The sequence below is a fragment of the Phaseolus vulgaris genome, chromosome 2 (assembly GCF_000499845.2).
Source record: "Phaseolus vulgaris cultivar G19833 chromosome 2, P. vulgaris v2.0, whole genome shotgun sequence".
Classification (NCBI taxonomy): Eukaryota; Viridiplantae; Streptophyta; class Magnoliopsida; order Fabales; family Fabaceae; genus Phaseolus; species Phaseolus vulgaris.
This window is the reverse complement of record NC_023758.2, coordinates 39,045,851-39,067,773: the sequence shown is the minus strand read 5'-3', so window position 1 is coordinate 39,067,773 and position 21,923 is coordinate 39,045,851. Positions and strand designations below refer to the sequence as shown.

Genomic DNA, 21,923 nt, shown 5'->3' with positions numbered 1-21,923 from the left:
GAAGTGGAGTATCATAATCTTGCAACCATCATGTGCGTTGAAACATCTATTAGATGATTTAATAATTAAAATACACTTTGTTAAACAACCAATTTGCAAGACATATAACTTTCACATACATTCAAATAGATTCTCACATCAAATTATTCCATTTGCTTTCGTTACATTTGCTTATCAAACTACTAATATCCTCATCAAACCTCTTCAAAATGGAAGTTTCAACACCATTATTTCCAAGATCGGAACAATGGACATATACAATATAGCTTGAAATGAGGTTGTTAGGTTTTAGTTTTCTGTTTTGTCTTAGAATACAAATATTTCGTTTTTTCCTCTTAGTTATATAATATAACTAATAAGCTGTTTCTCATCTTGCATTCGATTAGAAATTCAGTTTTATGCATTTTATCTTTTTCCATATTCTCTCTTTCAATATACACATATCACTTTTTTTTTATGCATGCATATATTTTTTTCTAGTTTTATATATCACATGGAGTAAAACATATGCCATAAAAATTTCGAAACCATAAGGAAAATTTCCAGTAAGAGGTGAGAACTCTACTCATGAACACTTAAATAAAGTGGAGCCAAGTTGAATATTAAAAGGCCAAAATTTTCCTCTCCTTCGAAACTATAACTAGTATAAAACTGCGACCCTGTTTCTGAAAAAGCAAACAAATAATCGGATGGAGCAAAGGAGGAAGGTGATAGAAGGTGTTCTTAAGAACAGCAAGAATCCAAAATTGGCGTGGCAATTGGTGAAGCGCGTTCTCTCTTCCCCTTCCTCTGCCTCTTCCGTCACCAATCAGACGCAGCACCTTGTCACCGTCACAACACGCATCCTCGCAGGCGCCAACATGCACCTTGAACTCCACGGCCTCCACAAACTTCTCCTAGCCTCTCAGCCATACCACATTGCGCACCCTTCCATAGTTTCCATGGTCCGAGTCCTCGCCCAATGGGGCCACATCGACGAGGCCCTCTCCCACTTCAAATCCCTCAGAGCCCAATTCCCCTCATCCCCTCCCTCCCTCCCCTTCTACAACCTCCTCCTCCGCTCCACCATCCAACACAACCGCCCCAACCTCGTCACGTGGCTCTACACAGACATGATCGCCGCAGGTTTCACCCCTCAGACCTACACCTTTAACCTCCTCATCCGGTCTCTCTGCGACTCTCGCGCCTTCGATCACGCCCTCCAACTGTTCGACAAAATGTCCCAAAAAGGATGTCACCCCAACGAGTTCACTCTCGGGATTCTGGTTCGTGGCTTGTGCCGCGCTGGCCGCGTCAGACAAGCCTTGGAGCTTGTTAACAATAGTTATAGCAATAACAATGACAATAACAGTAACAATTCGTGTCGTATTGCTAATAGGGTTGTGTACAATACTCTTGTTTCAGCATTTTGTAGAGATGAGCTAAATGATGAAGCTGAGAAACTTGTTGAGAGGATGAGCGAGCTAGGGGTGTTGCCTGATGTTGTTACTTTTAATTCGAGGATTTCGGCGCTTTGTAAAGCTGGGAAGGTTCATGAGGCATCGAGGATTTTCAGAGATATGCAGATGGACGAGGCATTGGGGCTTCCTAGACCCAATGTTGTAACTTATAACTTGATGCTTAAGGGGTTCTGTAAGCATGGGATGATAGAGGATGCACGGGGTTTGGTTGACACCATGAAGAAAGCTGGGAATTTCGTCTCTCTGAAAAGTTATAACATATGGTTGTTGGGTTTGCTCAGGAATGGGGAGCTATTGGAGGCTCGGTTAGTTCTTGATGAAATGACGGCCAAAGGCATTGAACCGAATGCTTACACGTATAACATTATGGTGGATGGGTTATGCAGGAACCATATGCTGTCAGATGCAAGAGGGTTGATGCATGTGATGAAAAGCAATGGGGTTTTCCCAGATACGGTTACTTATAGTACACTCCTGCATGGATACTGCATTAAAGGGAAGGTTTCTGAAGCTAAACATGTTCTTCATGAAATGATAAGGAATGGTTGTCAGCCTAATACTTATACTTGCAACACGTTGCTGCATAGCCTGTGGAAAGAAGGGAGAACGCTAGAGGCAGAGGAAATGCTGCAAAAGATGAATGAAAAATGCTATCAACCGGATACTGTAACATGCAATATTGTGGTCAATGGTCTCTCTAGAAATGGAGAATTGGACAAGGCAATGGAAATTGTAAGTGAGATGTGGACTAATGGACCAACATCCCTTGATAAAGGAAACACTTTTGCCACTCTTATTAATTCAATCAGTAATGTATCAAACTGCTTGCCTGATGGAATCACGTACACAACTTTAATTAATGGACTTTGCAAAGCTGGGAGGCTAGAGGAAGCGAAAAAGAAGTTTATTGAGATGTTGGCAAAAAACTTGCACCCTGATTCGGTAACTTATGATACATTCATATGGAGTTTCTCTAAACAAGGGAAGATATCATCGGCCTTCCGTGTCTTGAAGGATATGGAGAGAAATGGTTGTAGCAAGACTCTTCAAACTTATAATGCATTGATCCTAGGTTTAGGAAGTAAAAAGCAAATATTTGAAATATATGGATTGATGGATGAGATGAAAGAAAAAGGGATAAATCCAGATATTTTCACTTATAATAATATAATCAGTTGCCTCTGCGAAGGAGGAAAAGCAAATGATGCCTTTACTCTTTTACATGAAATGTTGGATAAGGGCATATCTCCTAATATATCTTCCTTCAAAATATTGATTAAAGCCCTCTGCAAGTCTAGTGATTTTAAAGTAGCTTGTGAATTATTTGAGGTAGCTTTGAGTATATGTGGCCACAAAGAAGCCTTGTACAGTTCGTTGTTCAATGAATTACTTGGTGGAGGACAACTCTCTGAAGCAAAGGAGCTATTTGAAGCTTCGTTAGATAGATATCTGACATTGAAGAATTTCATGTATAAAGATTTTATTGAAAGACTTTGCCAGGATGAAAGGTTAGCAGATGCTAGTAGCCTTCTTCATAAATTGATTGATAAGGGATATGGCGTCGACCATGCATCATTCATGCCAGTGATTGATGGCTTAAATAAAAGAGGACAAAAACAGAAAGCGGATGAACTAGCAAAGAGGATGATGGAATTGGCATTAGAAGATAGACCTGTCGATAGGACTTGTCAAAACAGAAACAGAGTCATTCCTGGAAAACTACATAATGATGGAGGCAGTGACTGGAAGGACATAGTTAACAGGTATGACCATATGGGTGATGAAGATCATCAATTATTCCTTTTTTTTTTGGATTCTGTTCATATTTGGAAAACAAGGTTCTTAATTTGATAGTAGGAGTGAAAATTGTTTTTGGATGAGTTGGACAACATAACGTGATGGATTTTGTGGGTTCTCATTCTCAACCTTATCAGTGAGATGGTTTCCAACTCCATTTGGTTGAAGAACTCACAAACATACAGATGTTTTATCACCAATTTGAAAGAGTCGCTATATCATGTGACATTTAAAATTATCACCAATTAGTCATCTCAAACATTGTACTTCTATCAAGCTAATGGATCTTACTAATTTAGCATTGAAACTTTGATTGTCACAGGTTCTATAATGTCTATGGCTTTTTCATGAGTGCTATCCATAATTTACTTATGCTGCATATTCTTCCATCTTCACTAATGATCTTTCTATTATATGACAGGGATGGTGGCAGCGGAATTGCACTGAAAACTCTTAAGCGTGTGCAGAAAGGCTGGGGTCAAGGAAGTATAACTAGTTTGCAGTCTCAGCCAAATGATTTTCTTGACTACTATGATGGTAGTGGTTAATTGTTCGTTTTTGTTGGGGAATTTTTGCCCCTTCCCTAAGTTTCAACCTCAAAGGTGGGACAGGAGGAGCAGCAGATCATAGAATTTAAAGGTTTGAGGGTTGGAGATATTGAAGATCTCTTGTAAGTAAAGGTTTTCAATAAAATCTCTATTCCTCTCAATGCAAGGATACACACCACTGATCTCTTTATGAGTTGTACAAAGATTGATGTATACTTTTTCCCTTTTGTATATATATGTGGAACATATATTGATTTTCTGGCAAGTGAACAGAAAGGCAGTCAGATAATTGGTTTGAAAGAGTAGTTGAACATGCCGTTAGCAAGGCCTCTAAGGGTCTTTTTGTCTTTTTGCATCTGCTTGAGAAACTCCTCACCTTTAAAATGAATGCAGGTTGGATTACATTTAAGGATTGTGACTCCTTGTTCTTGGATGCCAAGGGAAGACAGTTTGATGCAGAATGTTCAGATTTTGAGTGAATTTTCTGGACAATTGGTAAGGGTTTGATGTGGCTGAATTGCATTTTTTTCTGGTATCTAGGTAAAAAAGTAATAGAATAATTCTAAACACTGCAACATTATCTCCTTGACTGTTTATGAAACTTGGGTCTGAATGTACAGGGAAAGGTTACGTGCCATCATAATTAACATTCAAAATGTAATTTAAAACCATAATATATGAATATTATTATTCTATGATGGATATCCTGAGATGTGTAAGGTTCACTATTGAACCATTCATGAGGTTTTTATCTCATTTCGTCCATTTCAATTCCTACTTCTTGAATTTGTTTGTTTTAGTTTCTAATTTACCAATTAGATCAGCTGTTATCTAGATGGTGATTTTCCAATTAAGTTTTCTACTCGACAACGCATCAGGTTGAAATATTGTCATGCACTGGTACAGTTTTATTCATTACTTTCTCTGTTTATCCTGTCCTACAGCCTATCTTAGTTTGATTCCCATACAAAGATTTTAAATTGGAGTTTGTAAATGATAACACATCAAATCAAGTAATTTTGAATTGAGATTTTCTTTGATCATGTGGTTATCTACTTAAACTTTGTATTTTTTATTTTCTTATATTCTGATCATCTGTCAATTGTAGTTAAGGATATACTCAAGTCTCTTATCTTGAAACAGATGGTGTATGTGCCTCAACTTATGCGCATGAACACCTCAATGGCTATCAAGGAAGTAATTGTGCTCCTTAATGTTGGAAATGGAGATACACTCTAGGGACAAATAGTGATGGATCAATATATGCAACGGAGTAATAGCTCCACCTTGCCAGTTGTAGCCATGAGCATAAAGAGCTAGCATTTCAAGGTTCACTATTTTGAACTGATATCCTTCTATCAATTGAATGGACAAAAGAGTACTAATAAAAGGGTCAGAACCAAGTCATGAAAGAGCATGACTCCACTGAAGGCTGAGAGCTGATACTTCTGGAACAGAGATGAATGTTTGATTATCTGGTCTGTTTTGGCGAGTAAGTGTAGGAAGTTACCGTATTCTTTGAGGGAAATTGGCTGCGAAATAGTTCTTGTACTGCATAAGGTCATCAAATGCTCTTGATATGGGGCGCAGGGTTTGGCACGAGGAGTCAGTTGTGATATTCAGAGCCGTCTGAACCCGCATGTCCCCTTATATCTAACGTAAATTCCATTCCCTTAGATATATATAATACACAGCAAAAACTTTTAAACTTCACGGAAATCTCTGAAGATCCCAACGGACTTTTTCCTGCTTCAACTAAAAGATTGGTTAATCCATAACATTAGCAGACAGAAGAGATGGAAGGATATAACATCCAATGTGATGTTTTTCTTAGCGAAATATATCTAATAATGTTAAATTCATTGGAACAGAACAACGTAATATTTTGACGGTTATTGTTTCCTTTTGTGTTTTGAGTGCCGCACATTGTGCTCTTTTTGGACTGTGTCATCTTGCAATAAATAGTTCCCGAGGAAAATAAAAGTCAGAAAGTATAAAGTTCAGTAGTATGTTCATGTCCTATTGTTTTGTAGTGTTATAACATTAGCAGACAGAATAAATGGAAGGATCAAATTCAATGGTCTATGATGTTTGCAGCTACAGTTGATGAAATTTGGACTAGCATCGAAGAGACATAGACAATAAACGATTATAAGATAATTTAAAAAATTAACTAATTCCATTTGAAGAAGGAAAATTATCTTTTTGACAGCTAAATATTTATAAACAATCACTTCACAACTTTATTTTAATAATAAAATATAATACTTAATGAGCTAATTAAAATAAAGTCAACAAAAAAAATTATTTAAAATTTAGAGTGATTATGTTGTAGTTGTATGAGATAGATTGGGGCGAGATATCATAACTCTCTGGAGAATTCATTGGTTGCATCTTAATTATTCGTATTTAAAGATAAAAAATGATAACAACAAAGAGGATTCGGGTGAAACTTCCTTTTCAGGGTAGGCTCTTTAATACCTGCCCAATAAAATTGGGTTCTTCACGTTAGTATAAAGGTTCAACGATTTCATTTTCCTTAATTCTAATTAGGGGTTTTAACTGATACTTCTTTACATTTTTGTTTTTATTTTTAATTTAAGTTAATCTTACATTTTAATTCGTTTAAATTTTAAAATTAGGGTATTGTAATCCATGGTGTGTGTAGTAAATTCATATGCATATATCATTTATGATTCTCATATTCCATTTATAATAGAAATAGAAAATTACTTTATTCTATGAGAAATCCAATATAAGTAATTTTTCAATTACCTTGTGTCAATCTGTTTCTTTATGATTTCTTTACTTGTTACACTTAGTTTCTTTCTTGTTACACTTGTTTCAATCCCTAATTTTCATCTAAACATTAGTAGGAACAAGTCGGAACCATTGGTTTAGGGGACTGTCCAAACATGAAGAGTCATCATTTTCTATACAGATGCATTTTCTGGTCACTAACTTGGTAGAATTGGAATCCTTTTCCAGACACAAAAGGTCTCCATTCTTATCAAAACTGGCCAAGTGAAGACCACTCATTGAAACAGCTTTCCAAGAACTTTGTGCAGACAAACAATCTTCTGAGAGAGTTGGAGGAAGCCCTTCACCAACTGCCTTTAGACACATAGCAGAGTTCATCAACCTAATTGGAGAGCCATCTCCTTCGAAACTCCATAGGCTGTTACTCTTACAATCACCCATTACAAGCTCCTTATCATTCACATGTGCACAGTAGCCAGTCGATGGATGGAAGATTATATGAGACTTTGAGGCCTTTGAATTTGGATCTGCACAACAAGTAAATCACTACACTTTAGACACACAATGTACAACGCACTCACAAAGATGTATCACACCTTTTTTTTGTGCAAATATGAAATCTACATACCTTGAATGATCCTTTGTAGAAGCTGAAACTTTTGAGTGAAATTTGGGTCTCTATAATTTTCCCATTCGAAGTCCATTACCCCATATGATTCTCCAGGTCCAACATTTCCCTGTCTAAGGTAATAGCTTCCCTGGAAAGCCCACAAGCTCCATTCCAAGTCGACGGAGGTAAAATGTGCCACAACGCATGGCCAGTAGCTGTCGTCAGCGAAATTCCCACCATCCATGTTGTATCCAAATTCACTCACAAACAAAGGTGCTGGATTCTTACCACTAAGAAGAAAACCTGATTGCCGGTTGAACGTCTGAATGGTGGCGTTGCACACCCAATTCGCTGGTTGCACGTGCCACCTTCCTGTGTCTCCTGAGAAGGAGTATATATGCGACTCATACACAATTTTGTTAGGGATGTTCAAATGAAGAGGCCTTGTCTTCAAGTAGCTAAGGTCGTTGTCAAAGCTTAACCCTGAAATGATGATTAGTAAATCCGGGTTAATTTCGTGAATCGTCTTTGCTCCTTCGCTCACGTACTTGTACCAAACATTCCAGTTTTGACGTGAACCCCTTAGCTCGTTTCGCAAGTCCATGGCGAACACCTACATACCACGTGCAACACCAATTGTAAAACACTTCACAAGACCAAGAATAAAAAGGTTTGGTTGATACTGATACCAATTCAATTTTACACCCACCCCTTTTGATTATTGACAAGAAGAACACAACAAAAATTTGTTTTTCAATGCCAGAATGCAGATTACTTACATTGGGTTTTCCCTTGAAGTGGTGAGCTACAATGGCTAACCCTTGAATCCATTCAGAAGTGTTGAAGTGCCTATCTCCGAAGAATCCATTCTGATCGTCATTGGCACAGCACCAGTCTGGCAAACTGAGATGGTTATCAATGAGCACCATGACCCCATGTGCCCCTAGAGCATCAACCACAGCCTCATAGGCCTGAAGATGGGTCATGTTCAACACCGAAGGGTTGTGTTTCTGAATCGCTGTCACCATCTCTGGAACGTCATAAGAGTGGAAGGTGTCGCGAACGGTGTTATTGGCATGGCGAGTGAACATGTACGTAGCATAAGACAAACGAACACAGTTGAATCCCGCTTTTGCGACGTTAGCTGCAATGACATTCAAGGGTGATTTGTCAAGACCCTCAGCAAGCATTGGCTGGGCATGAACCACCCAATGTGTACAGTGCAGCTTCACTCGTTCTCCCGTTGCGTCGTCGATGATCCATCTCTTCTGAACTGAGAGAGGCATAGAGTTGCAGCATGATGTGAATATGGCCAAGAAGCACACTAAGACAAGAGAGGATTTCACCATCGTTTTTTCTTCAACTGTCACTTCTCATCTTTGCATGTCTTTGTATATGTACTCCTAATCTTGGATTATATTTTTAATATTAACTTATTCTTATTAATATACATAACTGAATCATCTAACAAACTTTTAAATTATAACTGAATAAATTAAATCTATACATTTTCTTTCTAAAATTCGTATATAACCTGATATTAATATTTTTTTTATATTTTATATATTAACTAAACAGTGTAACTAACATTAGTTTCTATTTCACTTAAACAATAACAAACACCCAAGAAACATAAGTGATGTCAAAGTCATACTTCACTTTAATCACTGCTTTTGGATAAGAGTGTTAGTTGACGTAATATAGAACCATTATCCAATTCAAACTAAAAAACCTATAATACAATTAATATGTTACAATAATAGTCTATTATTATTGTTAAATTTAAATTACATTTTATTTTTCTTTTATTTAATAAAATTATTAATTTTAAACCATTAATATTATTATTATATCATTAATTTAAAATATAAATATATAATAAATATTATTTTAAGACATATAAAGTAAATGTGTAATTAAATTTTATGTCCCATTTTGTTGGAGATCCCACGTCGACTAGAGATTAGATCATTTCATTGTATATAAGTGGGTGCAAACCTCACTTTATAAGTTGATTTTATGAGGTTGAGTGGACTTTAAGCCTAACTTTGGTAGCTAATTTAGAAATCATTTTATAATTTTTTATTCATAATAGAAACCACTTTAGATACCAAGAATTTTTTAGTCTCTAAAATAATATCAATATAGTAACTAATTATTTTTCAAATATGATCTCGAGGAGTAGCACTGGTAGAACTTGAACAATCTCTTGAGAGACTTGAAAAATCCCTAACTCTTTTTGAGATGACTATGTTGAACAAACTTGACAGAATGTACAACTAAAAGTTTGAAAGATAAGAAGAGTATGGTATGTCCATGGACAATATTGATGAATCGATTTTTAGCTTTCAAAAGTGTTTATGCAAAAATTATATTGGAAGAGATCTAAATCCTCTAGTGTAATGAAATAATCCTTATGTTTTTTCATCATACCATGTTTGGTGTCTTTTGTTGTTTTGATTTTTGATGTTTTTTTTTTTCTAATTAAAGTTGTTTTTTTGTTAGTGAATATATTATATGATAATCAATGAAGAAATATATTTTTTCTACATACATATTGTCTTTTCTATAAGTCTTTTTTTATAATGCTTAGAGGAGGATAAAAGTTTGTATTATTGTTGCAAAATTCATACCATTACTTGAAAATCCATGTAAGTCTTAGTCATTATGAAAAGAGGGAGATTATTGATCAAGTTATTAAGGGACACACAAGATTGAAGACTGTTGTGTTTAAATTTTTTGTTTTGATAATAAATCAAATTTATTGTAATATTGTACGTTAATACTTTCATGAGTGATTGAATGTGATTTATGTATGTAAATAAGTATTTATTAAATTGTGTATTATGTTCCTCATTGTCATTTTTTGGATTAACCATATTTTTGAAAATATTTTTAAAAAGCTTTAAGAAAAAAACTAGTTTATTTTTAGTGTAATGGACTAATATAAATGAGTTAATCAATCATCTTTGTTAATAATCTATTGTTTGGATTTATTTTAAAACACGTGTTTGTGATTAATCATATCATTTAAATAGTTAATTACATTTTTCTTAATGGGTTTTTATATTTAACAATAAACAAAATAATCTAATAATCTTTCTAGATTCAAAGTCTATTAATCTCTTCAAAAGGTTTTAAAACACCAATTTACCACCTTTTGGTGGTGTAAAATATAATTTTCTTTGTTTACAAATTAATTTATGAAAAATTTATTGAGAACTTATGTGTTACATCACTTTAGTATCAAAACGAAATCATATGAAACACTCTATGATTAGTTAGAAAGGGAGTTGAATAGAGTTTGAGACTTCTTTCTATGTAGATCAACAAGCTATCCGATGATAAATCACCTATAAGTATAAGAATATTTATACAAACATAAGTATATAAAGTCTCTCCTAATTATTATGTGCTAATCTCTTCATAAAACTAAGTATTGTAAGTATTATTAATTGTTACTTTTGAATTCATAGAAAAAGGTGAAGCTAAGGAAAGACTCTTGTGTAAATAAAAGGTTATATAATGAGAAACTTCATAACAAAGGTGTAACTTCAAAACATGTAGAATATTATAATTATTTTCTCTCTGCGAATGAAATAAGATAATTAGTCAAAACTCTTATTGTTTGTGTGTAACTTGAAATTAAGTTAAAACAATACAATTTTTTAGGTAAGAGTAATTAATCAAAACTCTTATTGTTTTGATTAAGATATTGAGGAAGGGTATAAGATATTCTAAATATTCTTACGTTGAATACCTATGGATGGACAAATTGAAATGTTTGAAGTGGGAATATATTATTAGAATTGTTTATAATATTTTTTTTATAAGAAAAATATATAGGTGGATGATTAAAATGTTTGAAAATGAAAATATATTACTAAAATTGTTTATACAACATTTTATAGGAAAAGTATATTGGTGGAAGATTTTGGGAATGTGCATAGGGTTGATATAGCCCTCTAATTAAAATTAATATGGCGATGAAATTAATTTATACATGCAATTATGTTGATGTGAAAATCAGATTTAGAGAACTTTTGAATGTTATAGTTATACTTAAGTTTGGTTGGGATAACTTGTTCATCTGTTCTTTAAAGATTAGAATAATTCCCCCATTAACTACAAAGCATGGGGTATTAATGCTAGAAAAAGAAAAAAGAGGTGCAGTTAACAATTCCCCATTAGAAAATGGGTTCATGCGCTAGAGGTGGGCTTATGAATATGAAACACAAATTAGTTGAAGGCAGTTTCTTCCTGCACCCCTATATTTTTCTTCCTGCACCCCCACAATTTTGTAAATTCCGAAACTGACCCCCAAAATTTCGAGATTTGGGAGTGTGCTACGGATTCATCAATCCGGAAGTGAATCATGGTGCATTCCTGAAGTTTGCATAAATTATTGATTTCGGATTGCTGAATCTGAAAACCTAATTTCTATTATGGATTGGTGGATCTGGAATGATATTTTTAATTATGGATTTCTGAATCCAGAATGCATATTTTGAATTACGGATTGACAGATCCGGAATGATTTTTTCAATTATGAATGTTTTGCATTTTTGTATTTTGAATTGACACTATTATTCATGTTCTACTGGAAGTATCAATTCAGGAGATTACCGGATGCACCAATCCGAAAATTTACCGGAAGCGCCAATTCGAAAATTTACCGAATTTCATAATCCAAAATACAACAAAAAATAAATATACAGTTTATAGAGGGACAGTTTTGTCTTTGCGCAACCTTGTGGGGGTGCAGGGAGAAAAATGTGGGGGTGCAGGAAGAAACTGCCTTAGTTGAAAGACCACAAATGAAGATAACCTCTCTTGAACGTTTCTTCCTCCACCTCCACATTTTCCTTCTGCACTCCTTTATTTATGTATATTTTTATTTTATTTTTTTGAATTACATAATCCGAATTTAAAAAACTTTTTGAATGGTAAAATTCGAAAAAAATTTCTTATCTCACGATTTGGAAGTTATTTTTTCTTAATAAAATAATTTCAAATTATACTATCTAAATTGTATGTTTTTAAAAGTATTTGTATTTTAGAGTCTTGACTTCGATATTTGTATGTTTTCTAGATTATATAATCTTTACGTCAAAAATAATTCCATGATTGTGTAATTAAAAACCAAAAATAATCATTAAATTATATAATCCAAAAATAAAAAATAATTTTTAAAATATACCATTAAAAAAAATAAAAAATTGATATTATAAAATTGGAGGGGAAATAAATACATGGAGGAGGAGGAGGAAGGAATGTCTACCTCTGAGTATTGAAATAGGGAACCGATAATTTAACACCCAATTAAGTGTTGCGCCAGATTACGCCTGCTGATGTGGATGAAAATATAATAAAGTATTATGATGTGGCCAGTATTGTTGAGGTGGCAAAATTTAAAATTTAGGGTTCTATAGTAAAAGAGTAGGTTTTAGAAAGCCAAAATCAGCCCCATTTTCTCAGTGCGATTTGGAGTGGTACCGATTCTGATTCCGGTGACCTCTACGATCAGCACGATTTGCAACCGCTTCGAACCGCCACCGCTTCGCACCGCAACCGCAGCCGCTTCGCACCCACACTCCTTGCGTTTGAGCAGCACCCACTTAGGGTTCAGGGATTTGTGAAACAAAATTCAAATTCCTTTTTACAAAAACGCCGTGCCACGTCAGCGATGTCATTTTACAAAAATGACATGCCACGTAAGCTATACATCCACCTAATGCATGGTTTTGAAAAAACTGGTAAAGGGTCAATGAAAAGGAAAAAGAAAAAAATGGAGTGTTATGTAGTGTCTCACTAATAAACTCAGGAGAAGAAAGAATAGTTGAAGCACCGCCTTTTGTCTCAAGTACTTAAATTTACCCTCCACTCACTAACAAAGCCCCTGACTCTTATTCTGCCTCTCCAAACATGGGAGGTTCAACTATTCTCTTCTCATTCTTCCTTTTATGCTTCCCCAAACTTTCCATCTCCACAAACACCTTAACAAAATCTCAATCCCTCCAAACCAACCAAACCCTCCTCTCCCCAAATGCAATTTTCGAGCTGGGTTTCTTTTCCTACACTAATTCCACCTGGTACTTGGCCATATGGTACAAAACCATCCACGACACAGAGAAAACTGTGGTGTGGGTGGCAAATCGTGACACCCCACTTCAAAATTCCATCGGCTTTCTCAAAATTGACGACAAGGGAAACCTCCTCATTGTAAACCAATCCCACAAACCCGTGTGGTCCTCCAACCACTCCACACCAATAACCAACCCAGTTCTTGAGCTCTTGGATTCCGGGAACCTGGTTCTTCGAGAAGAAAACGAGAATGACCCCACAAGGTTTCTCTGGCAGAGCTTTGATTACCCGACAGATACCTTGTTACCCGGCATGAAACTAGGATGGAACTTCGACACGGGCATGGAGAAACACATAACCTCGTGGAGGGTCACAAACCAAGACCCTTCAAGCGGGGATTTTTCCTTCAAGCTAGATTGCCGTGGCCTCCCGGAAATATTCCTCTGGAACAAGGACCAGATAATCTACCGAAGTGGACCTTGGAATGGCGACAGATTCAGCGGGGTACCCGAGATGCAACCCGTCACCGATTCCATTAAGTTCACGTTCTACGCGGATCAGCACCAAGTATACTACACATTCTCAATTGGGAACAACTCCTTGTTCTCAAGACTCTCTGTGAACTCAGTCGGGCAACTCCAACGCCTCACGTGGATACAAAGCACCCAGGTTTGGAACAAATTCTGGTACGCTCCGAAAGACCAATGCGACAACTACCGAGAGTGCGGTGCCTACGGGGTCTGTGACACCAACGCGTCACCGGTGTGTCAGTGTATCACAGGGTTCCGCCCCAGGAACCAGCCGGCGTGGAATTTGCGAGATGGGTCTGAAGGGTGTGTGAGGAAGACGGGATTATCGTGTGGGAGTGACAGGTTTCTGCATATGCAGAGGGTGAAATTGCCAGATACTACGTCGGTGTTCGTGAACAGGAGCATGGGGCTGGTGGAGTGTGGGGATTTGTGCCAGAGGAATTGTTCGTGCACTGCTTATGCCAATATTGAGATTAGGAATGGAGGCAGTGGGTGCGTGATGTGGGTTGGGGAGCTCTTGGACGTTAGAGGCTACCCTTCAGGAGGGCAAGATCTTTATGTCAGATTGGCGGCTTCTGATGTAGGTATGTTTTTTCTGAATTCTGATTCTGCTACACTTTCTTTCTGTTTCATTTTGGTTGCTTGAATTTGATAAAAGTTGTTATTTTTAGTTTTAGTTTTAGTTTTAATTTGAACTGTTGATCACTACAAGGTTGAACCAAACACAGTTGAGTGAAATAGAATCATATTTACACTCATTGAGAAAAAAGTCAATAAAAATGGGTGTGTAATAAATATTGCAGTTAAGAGAATTTTAAAACTGTACACCAAATGAGTGGAACGGAAGGGTTTAGGGTGCTCTACATCATTAGTTGTTGAATGATTAGAGAGAATATTGAAATATGAATGACTGGAATATAACTCCTTTGACATGCTCACCTTACCTTTATAGACCTATTTAAGTTTAGCAGTACTTATCTGTCATGTTCAAAATGAAAACTTTTTGGAAAGAGTTACTTTTTTTTGAAGTAACTTAGAGTGTGTGAAATATTATACAGAGGAATAAGATTCTAGAAGTAGTAACTGGTTTTAGATGTTACTAAAGATTTTTAATTTAATCCAAGGAAATATTTTATCAAAATATATTATCCATGAGAACATTAGCAGATTTACAAACAAACAAGAAAAGAAAAATTAGCAGATTGAGTTTTGTCTTAGAAAGTAATAATTCAAATAAAATCTATGAGAGAGAGTGTTTTCTCTGCAATGGGAACTAACTCAGTGAGACATTGTAATGTGAGGGAGACCAAATATATGAAACAACAAAACCTATGAGAGAGAGTGTTTAGTTGTCCATAGCCTGTAGCTGCTACATGTGATATTCAATGGTTCGGTCCCACTGCTGTATGAAGTATTTGTTTTCTGTCAGTATCTTTTATTTTTTGTTACCTTTCCCACTTCGGATGGATGTAGGCAAATAGAACTTAGGAATCACTGTTTAAATTTTAACCAATTTCACTGTTTCTTGTAAATTTATTTTTTAATTATCACTCTAATGATGGTGGTATTAACAATACGTCCCCTAACCATTACAGCTGATTAAGAAATTAGAAGAATTAAAAAAAAAAGATTACATGAGAATAACAGCAAAATGCATTTTAAGTTGCAGTTGTGTAAAAGAGTAGTTAGATATAGCTAGAATTTAGATATTTCTGACCTCCCTCCTCTAACACATCTACAAGTGTGTAGCTAGAGGTAGATACATGAGTTAGAAAATAGTAAAAGAACAAGAATTCAACTATTATTTTTTGAAATAAAATATTATATCATAATAATATAATAACTCTTTTTGGTGCGAAATAGATGAAACTGTGTTAAATAATCATTAACTTATGAGCAATCAGTGTTGTCTGGTGCAAGATGTGTCGCTGTGAATGGTTATTGATACCATTTGTGGCAGATGCATCGGTGACCAGAAAATTAATTATGTCTATATAGGATTTTCCAAATGCTTCCACATGAAGCAAGCCAACGCACCTCAAATTCTTGATGGAAGATTTTGTGGTGTATTGGTCAAGGGTTCACTGAAAGGTTTTTTATAATTGAAACAATAATTTACACCATCATTTTTCGGTAATAAGCGCATTAAATTTTTCGATAACTAATAAAATAATTTAATGAAGTTGTTTTGCTTCTTAAATTATTTAGTAATTATCTTGATTCTTGTATAAAATCACTTATTACAAAGTGGAAGTGATAACATTTGAGTTTAATTTCCACTTATGGAGAATTTAAATAGTTTATATTGTCATGTAAAATTTATTATAAATGTATAAAAAATAATTAATTTATGTGTTTAATTATTAATTTTTATAAAATTAATTTAAAATCACGTTAAAAGTACTCTGTATATATACTATTTTCCCTTACTGTTGTTGAAATAGTAATGAAATATGGATACTATCACTAATTTACACATTCTATATATTTTTATTTAATATGAATAACATGTATTTAGATAACTAATTTAAGAGGAAAAATAGTTGTCCAAGTTTGGCCTTGTGAGTTCAAAACCATAATTTATAATCAGTATAAAAAAAATATACTTTTATTCACGAAAAAATTATTTGTTTTGTTTAATAATATTTAATTATAATAATTAATTTAAATATTGACAATACACCATATTATCTTTTTCATATAATTATAATCAAATTAAAATAATAGTTAATTATAAAAATTAAATTAGTTTTTAAGTTATACAAAATTGAAATGCAAATAAAAATTATAAAAGTGTAGGTTTTATAAGATTTAACAATTGAAACAAAACTTGCAAGAATGTTTTATGAAAATAATACATCTCGAGAATTACTTATCACGCTAGTAGGTTCAAACCACAAATAATAAAAATATATTCACTTAAAAATCCAATAAAATAATATTTAAATCATTTTTAATTTATTTTTAAGATGAAATATTATTATATTATTATAACAAATTGTTAAGTAGATATGCTTTACTTTTTAGTGCCTAAACTTTTAAACTTTTCCTTATCAGTATTACAACAGCATGAATTTATCTGGTTAATATACAGAGTTAATACTTTGACATCTTATCATTTCTCTTACTAAACTTACACAACCCTATAAATTATTATTTTATTGTAATATTTTATTTATATTAATTATTATTATTCTAATATAATATTTTATTAATAAAACCAATTGTAAAATAAATGGAAGAGAAAAAGGTGTTATCAAGCAATATTTTTCCTTTTCTATATTAGTAGTATCTCCATCAGTTAATATGTAGAATGTTCCAAATATCTTACATAAAAAGTTCATATTTAGAATACTATATAAGATCTTTGCGCTGGGAAGATGTGTAAGTAAGTTTTGACTATTCATTTGTTTGTGTTACCTCTAAAAAAATTCAAATTAATATTTTTACTCCTTAATATTTATTTTATAATAGATAGACAGTATTTATTTTGCAAATTTTAATAAATTTATAGGTGTTATATGCTGACATTATATAACAAGTGTCACTTACTTTTTGTTGAACTCATTTACTCTTAACCAGAGTCATGCAATATTTAGACAAAATAATAATAATTTTTAAATTTGGAAAAAAAATGAAAACATGATCACTTTACCTTCACTAAAGACATATATAAAAGATTAGATGTGATTGATTTTGTTTTGTCTTTCTCACTCTATCTTTGGATTAGATTCAGAATTGATTTGCTTTTCCTTGTCTTCTTTGTGCTAAAAAAAGAAGAGATTCACAATTGATGATGAATGATTCTTTTATTCTCACAAACCAACGTGGATGAACTACTTTTAGAGGAAGATAAAGGTTGATGACGGCACCCAAAGTGACTCCACTATGCTGCCCCCTTGATTTGTTGCGTGAGTTAATCAAATTAACTCAATAATTAAATAAGCTACTTTAAGTTCTCTGGGACCACTTAAGTGCTTTTCTTTCTTACTTTTTTGTCAAATCACTTTTCTGGATTCAAATATTTTTTACTTCTTAGGTTCTATGAGCCCACACCTCGTGGCTCTTCCTCTCTTTTTTTTTTTTTTTTTTTCTATGCTTTAGTCCAACCTTTGATGCAAAAGAAAGGGTTGTTGCACCAATAGCGTTTTAGATTCAAATTTCTTAAATAAAATCTCTAATTTAACTCTACCAAATCATAGATACAAAAAACACTTCCACTAAAACACTAAAATAATAATCAAATTCTTCTATCGAAAGTAGTAATCATGATAAATATTCTGCATCAATACTATAAATATACTCCCTTCTCTTTCTTTCTTTCTTTTCATTAGTCTCTTCTGACAAAAAAATTATTCTTTTATACTTGTATTTTTAGAATTTTATTAATATATTTATTATTTTTTTGTCTTATTGTACCTTAACTCTTAAAATAATTTAGGCATACAATTATTATAATCGATAAATAAAGAAATAAAAAACTATACAACTATTTAATAAGACAGTGCAAAGATGTAGATGTGAGAAAAAACGAGTTTGCATTTATTTGGAATGAAATCGTTTTTCACACTTACACTTGTCGAAACTAAATTAAACAGTGGTGTTGTATAGAGTTATAATTCTGGCCCCATAATGTGAGTACTCGCAATAAAATGTTCAGTGTTGTGGTGAAGTTGACATCTTATCTTATCAAGAGCAAGCATGATGCTGTTGAAATTTGACAAAAAGAAAGGAGGGTTTAAGAGGGATGTGGAAAAGGTTGATTAATGACAGAGGAAAAATGTTTGAATGGCCTTCTTGCGGGACCAAGAGATTGCAAAGGATGGGGATTTGGTCAATAAAATGGAGTCCAACACAATACCTTCTATTCTATTGGTTGCAGCCAAATGGGATTTTTTTTATCCATTTTGGTGGTAGTAGGTGTCTTCAGAAAGTTGCAGATCTTCCTGAAACGGGAAGGTCCAAATTCACAAATTATATTATGAAAAAACTAAATCTCCATTCCCAGTTTGAAATTAATTGGTTCCTTCTTTAGCTTCTTGTCACATCCCTTTGTTGCAGAAATTCCATGCAAGGAAGATGAATGTGATTCCCTTGTAGTTAAAACCAATGATATCAATTTTCCTTCTTTTTAAGGAGCTTATTTGTTTCTTTTAAATTGCTTACAGTTCAGTTATAATTTGCTTTGTTGGAAAGCTATTACTTTTCATCAACTAGATCAAATGTAAAGTGAATATCTCAACTAAAAAGGCTGTTTCTGTAATGACTTAGGGATAGAAGGTGATTCTGGCAAGACAAGTGATACAATAAGGGATATAGGCATTGTAGTTGGTGTTGCAGGTTTTATACTATTGGCATTGGGTATCTTTATCTTGTGGAAGAAGAGGAAATTGCAACCTATATTGAAAGGGAAGACAGAAAAAAGAGGTAATACACAGTTACTGCCCCACATGTTAGTACACATTGCAACTATGTAGTATGATGATATATTATGGTTTTTGTTCCAAAATCAGGTTTTTCAGAAAGAAGTCAGGACTTTTTAATAAATGAGGGAGTGTTATCAAGTGACAGAGAACAGTCCGGTGAAAGTAACATGGACGACCTAGAGTTGCCATTGTTTGATTTTAACACCATAACAATGGCTACAAATAACTTCTCTGAAGAAAATAAACTTGGACAAGGAGGCTTTGGTAGTGTTTACAAAGTAAGCAGTTTTGATAGATGTCGCCACAAACGGGTCCTTGAATTCACTTATGAATTATGATCCATGAATACATAACTGTTATAATTGTGTTTATACCAGGGCAGTTTGAAGGAAGGTCAGCACATTGCTGTGAAGAGATTATCAAAAACTTCTGGCCAAGGAATTGAGGAGTTCAAGAATGAGGTCAAGTTAATTGTCAAGCTTCAACATCGAAATCTAGTTCGTTTGCTTGGTTGCAGCATTCAAATGGATGAGAAGATGCTGGTCTATGAATACATGGAAAATAGAAGCCTTGATGCAATTTTGTTTGGTGAGTCATTTCAACATTCTGATTCTTAATGTGTATTCAAATTTCAAACACTTGATATTGATAATAACCGTGATCCAGATAAGGCAAAAAAATCCTCACTTGACTGGCAAATGCGTTTCAACATTATATGTGGCATTGCTAGAGGGCTTCTATATTTGCACCAAGATTCCAGATTTAGGATCATACATAGAGATCTTAAAGCAAGCAATATTCTACTTGACAAAGAGATGAATCCAAAGATATCAGACTTTGGTATGGCTAGAATTTTTGGAACGGATCAGATAGAAGCAAATACGATGAGAATTGTTGGAACATAGTGAGTACTACGTATCATGTCACATACACACACTACTATTAGCCAAGAGTAACAAACATTGTGATATTTACTATTTACTATTTACAAATTTTTGTATGCAGTGGATACATGTCCCCTGAATATGCTATGGATGGAATCTTTTCAGTAAAATCTGATGTTTTTAGTTTTGGGGTTCTTGTGCTGGAGATAGTAAGTGGAAAGAAAAACAGAGGATTCTATTTGGCAAACAAAGAATTGAACCTTCTAGGACATGTATGTGCAACCGTTGCTGTTACTCTTTTAGTTGTATGTTTGTTGGTTGGTTCTAATATAATGTCATGTTTGATAGCAAAGAAGTGATGGTGCTTTCTTGTACTGTAGGCGTGGAAGTTGTGGATAGAAGGAAATGCGTGGGAACTGAGTGATTCGTCTATTGACACTTTAAACTCAGCATCAGAAGTTCAAAGATGCATACAAGTGGGTCTCTTATGCGTGCAAGAGCGCGCAGAAGATAGGCCAACAATGTCTTCAGTGGTCTTGATGCTGAGTAGTGATACTGCATCAATGTCACAACCCAAAAATCCTGGGTTTTGTCTAGGAACGAATCCCATGGAAACTGAATCTTCTTCAAGTAAACAAGAAGAATCATGCACTGTGAACCAAGTCACTGTCACAATGCTAGATGCTAGGTAGTAAGAGAATGTGACCTCATCTATCTAGCACACCAGTATAATCACATTATTTTTTTCAAGTTTAAACAAGAAGAATCCCTCCATTGATGATAGTTGCATTGCAGTGTCTTTGAGACACAGTATGATCTTGTTTTTGGTGTATATTAGAGATGCCTTAGTTAAATTGTACTATATAGTTATTGAGCTCTCTTAACAGAAGAAGACAAAGTAATTGTTTTATACCACCAAATCTTCACTATTATTAAACCAATGCATTTATATAATATTTATCTTAGATTTAAGCTTATCTTAATATACTCTTTGATAGTATGAATCTATCACTTTCCATTTTTACCAGAGTTTGTGTCTTTTGGTAATGACTGAGTGATATATAGTACATTTCTTTTAATAGTTGTGATTTTTATTTGCACATAATGTTAGCTATTTAAGACTTGTTTTCTTATACAATGCAATTTTTTTTTCTTTTTTTCCCCCTATTATATCAATCATCATAAATACTTAATTTTGTTCTTTTTTACATGTCACAATCAATATTTAAATTAATGTTGATTTATTTTTTTCAATTTTTTTTCTCATTTCATACTCACGTTTTAAATTATCTCAAATCATTTTATATCTCCATCAAACAATTGATGTAAAGAATGAAGGGCCTTATATAAAGTTCTTTCTTTGTATAAGAGAAAGAAAGTTCTTTGTCACTTAATCATTAAAAAAAGAAAGGAACTTCTTTACCACTTGAGCATTAAAAAATTGTAGTTCCCTGAAAAATCATGTGATTTAATTTCTAAAGTAAAATTGATTTGGATTATGATGATTTATACTCCATAAATTTTAATATCATGCATATGAGTGAAAATAAAACAGAATTATTAAATAGAAATTAGTTTTAAAGATAAAAATACTATATTAATTAAATTAAATATTATTTTACATTTTAGGATTTAAAAAAAGTTATTAATATTTAAAATAATTTATATTATTAATAAATAACTTTTAAATTAATATGTAATTAGTTATTACTCTAATTAAGGTGGTCAAATTCATATTGATTTAATTTTTTTGTTTACTTTTATTAATTTTGACTTGTTTTAATTATATATTTTATTAATAATAGAGAGATTAATATAATTGTT

General features: G+C 33.6%; 3 protein-coding genes across 4 annotated transcripts; 2 read left to right on the top strand and 1 right to left on the bottom strand.

Moving 5' to 3' along the window:
* Window positions 1–512: 512 nt before the first annotated feature.
* LOC137811957 (pentatricopeptide repeat-containing protein At2g17140) lies at window positions 513–5,814 on the top strand. 2 transcript variants are annotated; one of them, XM_068613821.1, is made up of 4 exons: window positions 513–3,223; window positions 3,679–3,927; window positions 4,199–4,300; window positions 4,949–5,814. In XM_068613821.1, the coding sequence occupies exons 1-2, from the start codon at window positions 690–692 to the stop codon at window positions 3,803–3,805; spliced, it is 2,661 nt and encodes an 886-aa protein (XP_068469922.1). In that variant the 5' UTR covers window positions 513–689; the 3' UTR covers window positions 3,806–3,927; window positions 4,199–4,300; window positions 4,949–5,814. The 2 variants fall into 2 exon arrangements, with proteins under 2 accessions (XP_068469922.1, XP_068469921.1); XM_068613820.1 differs by having other exon boundaries at window positions 3,679–4,300; window positions 4,949–5,729.
* An 853-nt stretch (window positions 5,815–6,667) lies between these two features.
* On the bottom strand, window positions 6,668–8,524 carry LOC137809479 (glycosyl hydrolase 5 family protein-like). Its single transcript, XM_068610588.1, has 3 exons — window positions 7,955–8,524; window positions 7,194–7,788; window positions 6,668–7,092 (listed from the first exon to the last, which is right to left on the bottom strand). Exons 1-3 carry the CDS (start codon window positions 8,522–8,524, stop codon window positions 6,668–6,670), a joined length of 1,590 nt encoding a protein of 529 aa, XP_068466689.1.
* Window positions 8,525–12,651: 4,127 nt separating this feature from the next.
* On the top strand, window positions 12,652–21,082 carry LOC137811958 (receptor-like serine/threonine-protein kinase SD1-8). Its single transcript, XM_068613822.1, has 7 exons — window positions 12,652–14,373; window positions 19,061–19,216; window positions 19,303–19,493; window positions 19,593–19,803; window positions 19,882–20,119; window positions 20,221–20,371; window positions 20,480–21,082. Exons 1-7 carry the CDS (start codon window positions 13,101–13,103, stop codon window positions 20,789–20,791), a joined length of 2,532 nt encoding a protein of 843 aa, XP_068469923.1. The 5' UTR covers window positions 12,652–13,100; the 3' UTR covers window positions 20,792–21,082.
* Window positions 21,083–21,923: the final 841 nt, after the last annotated feature.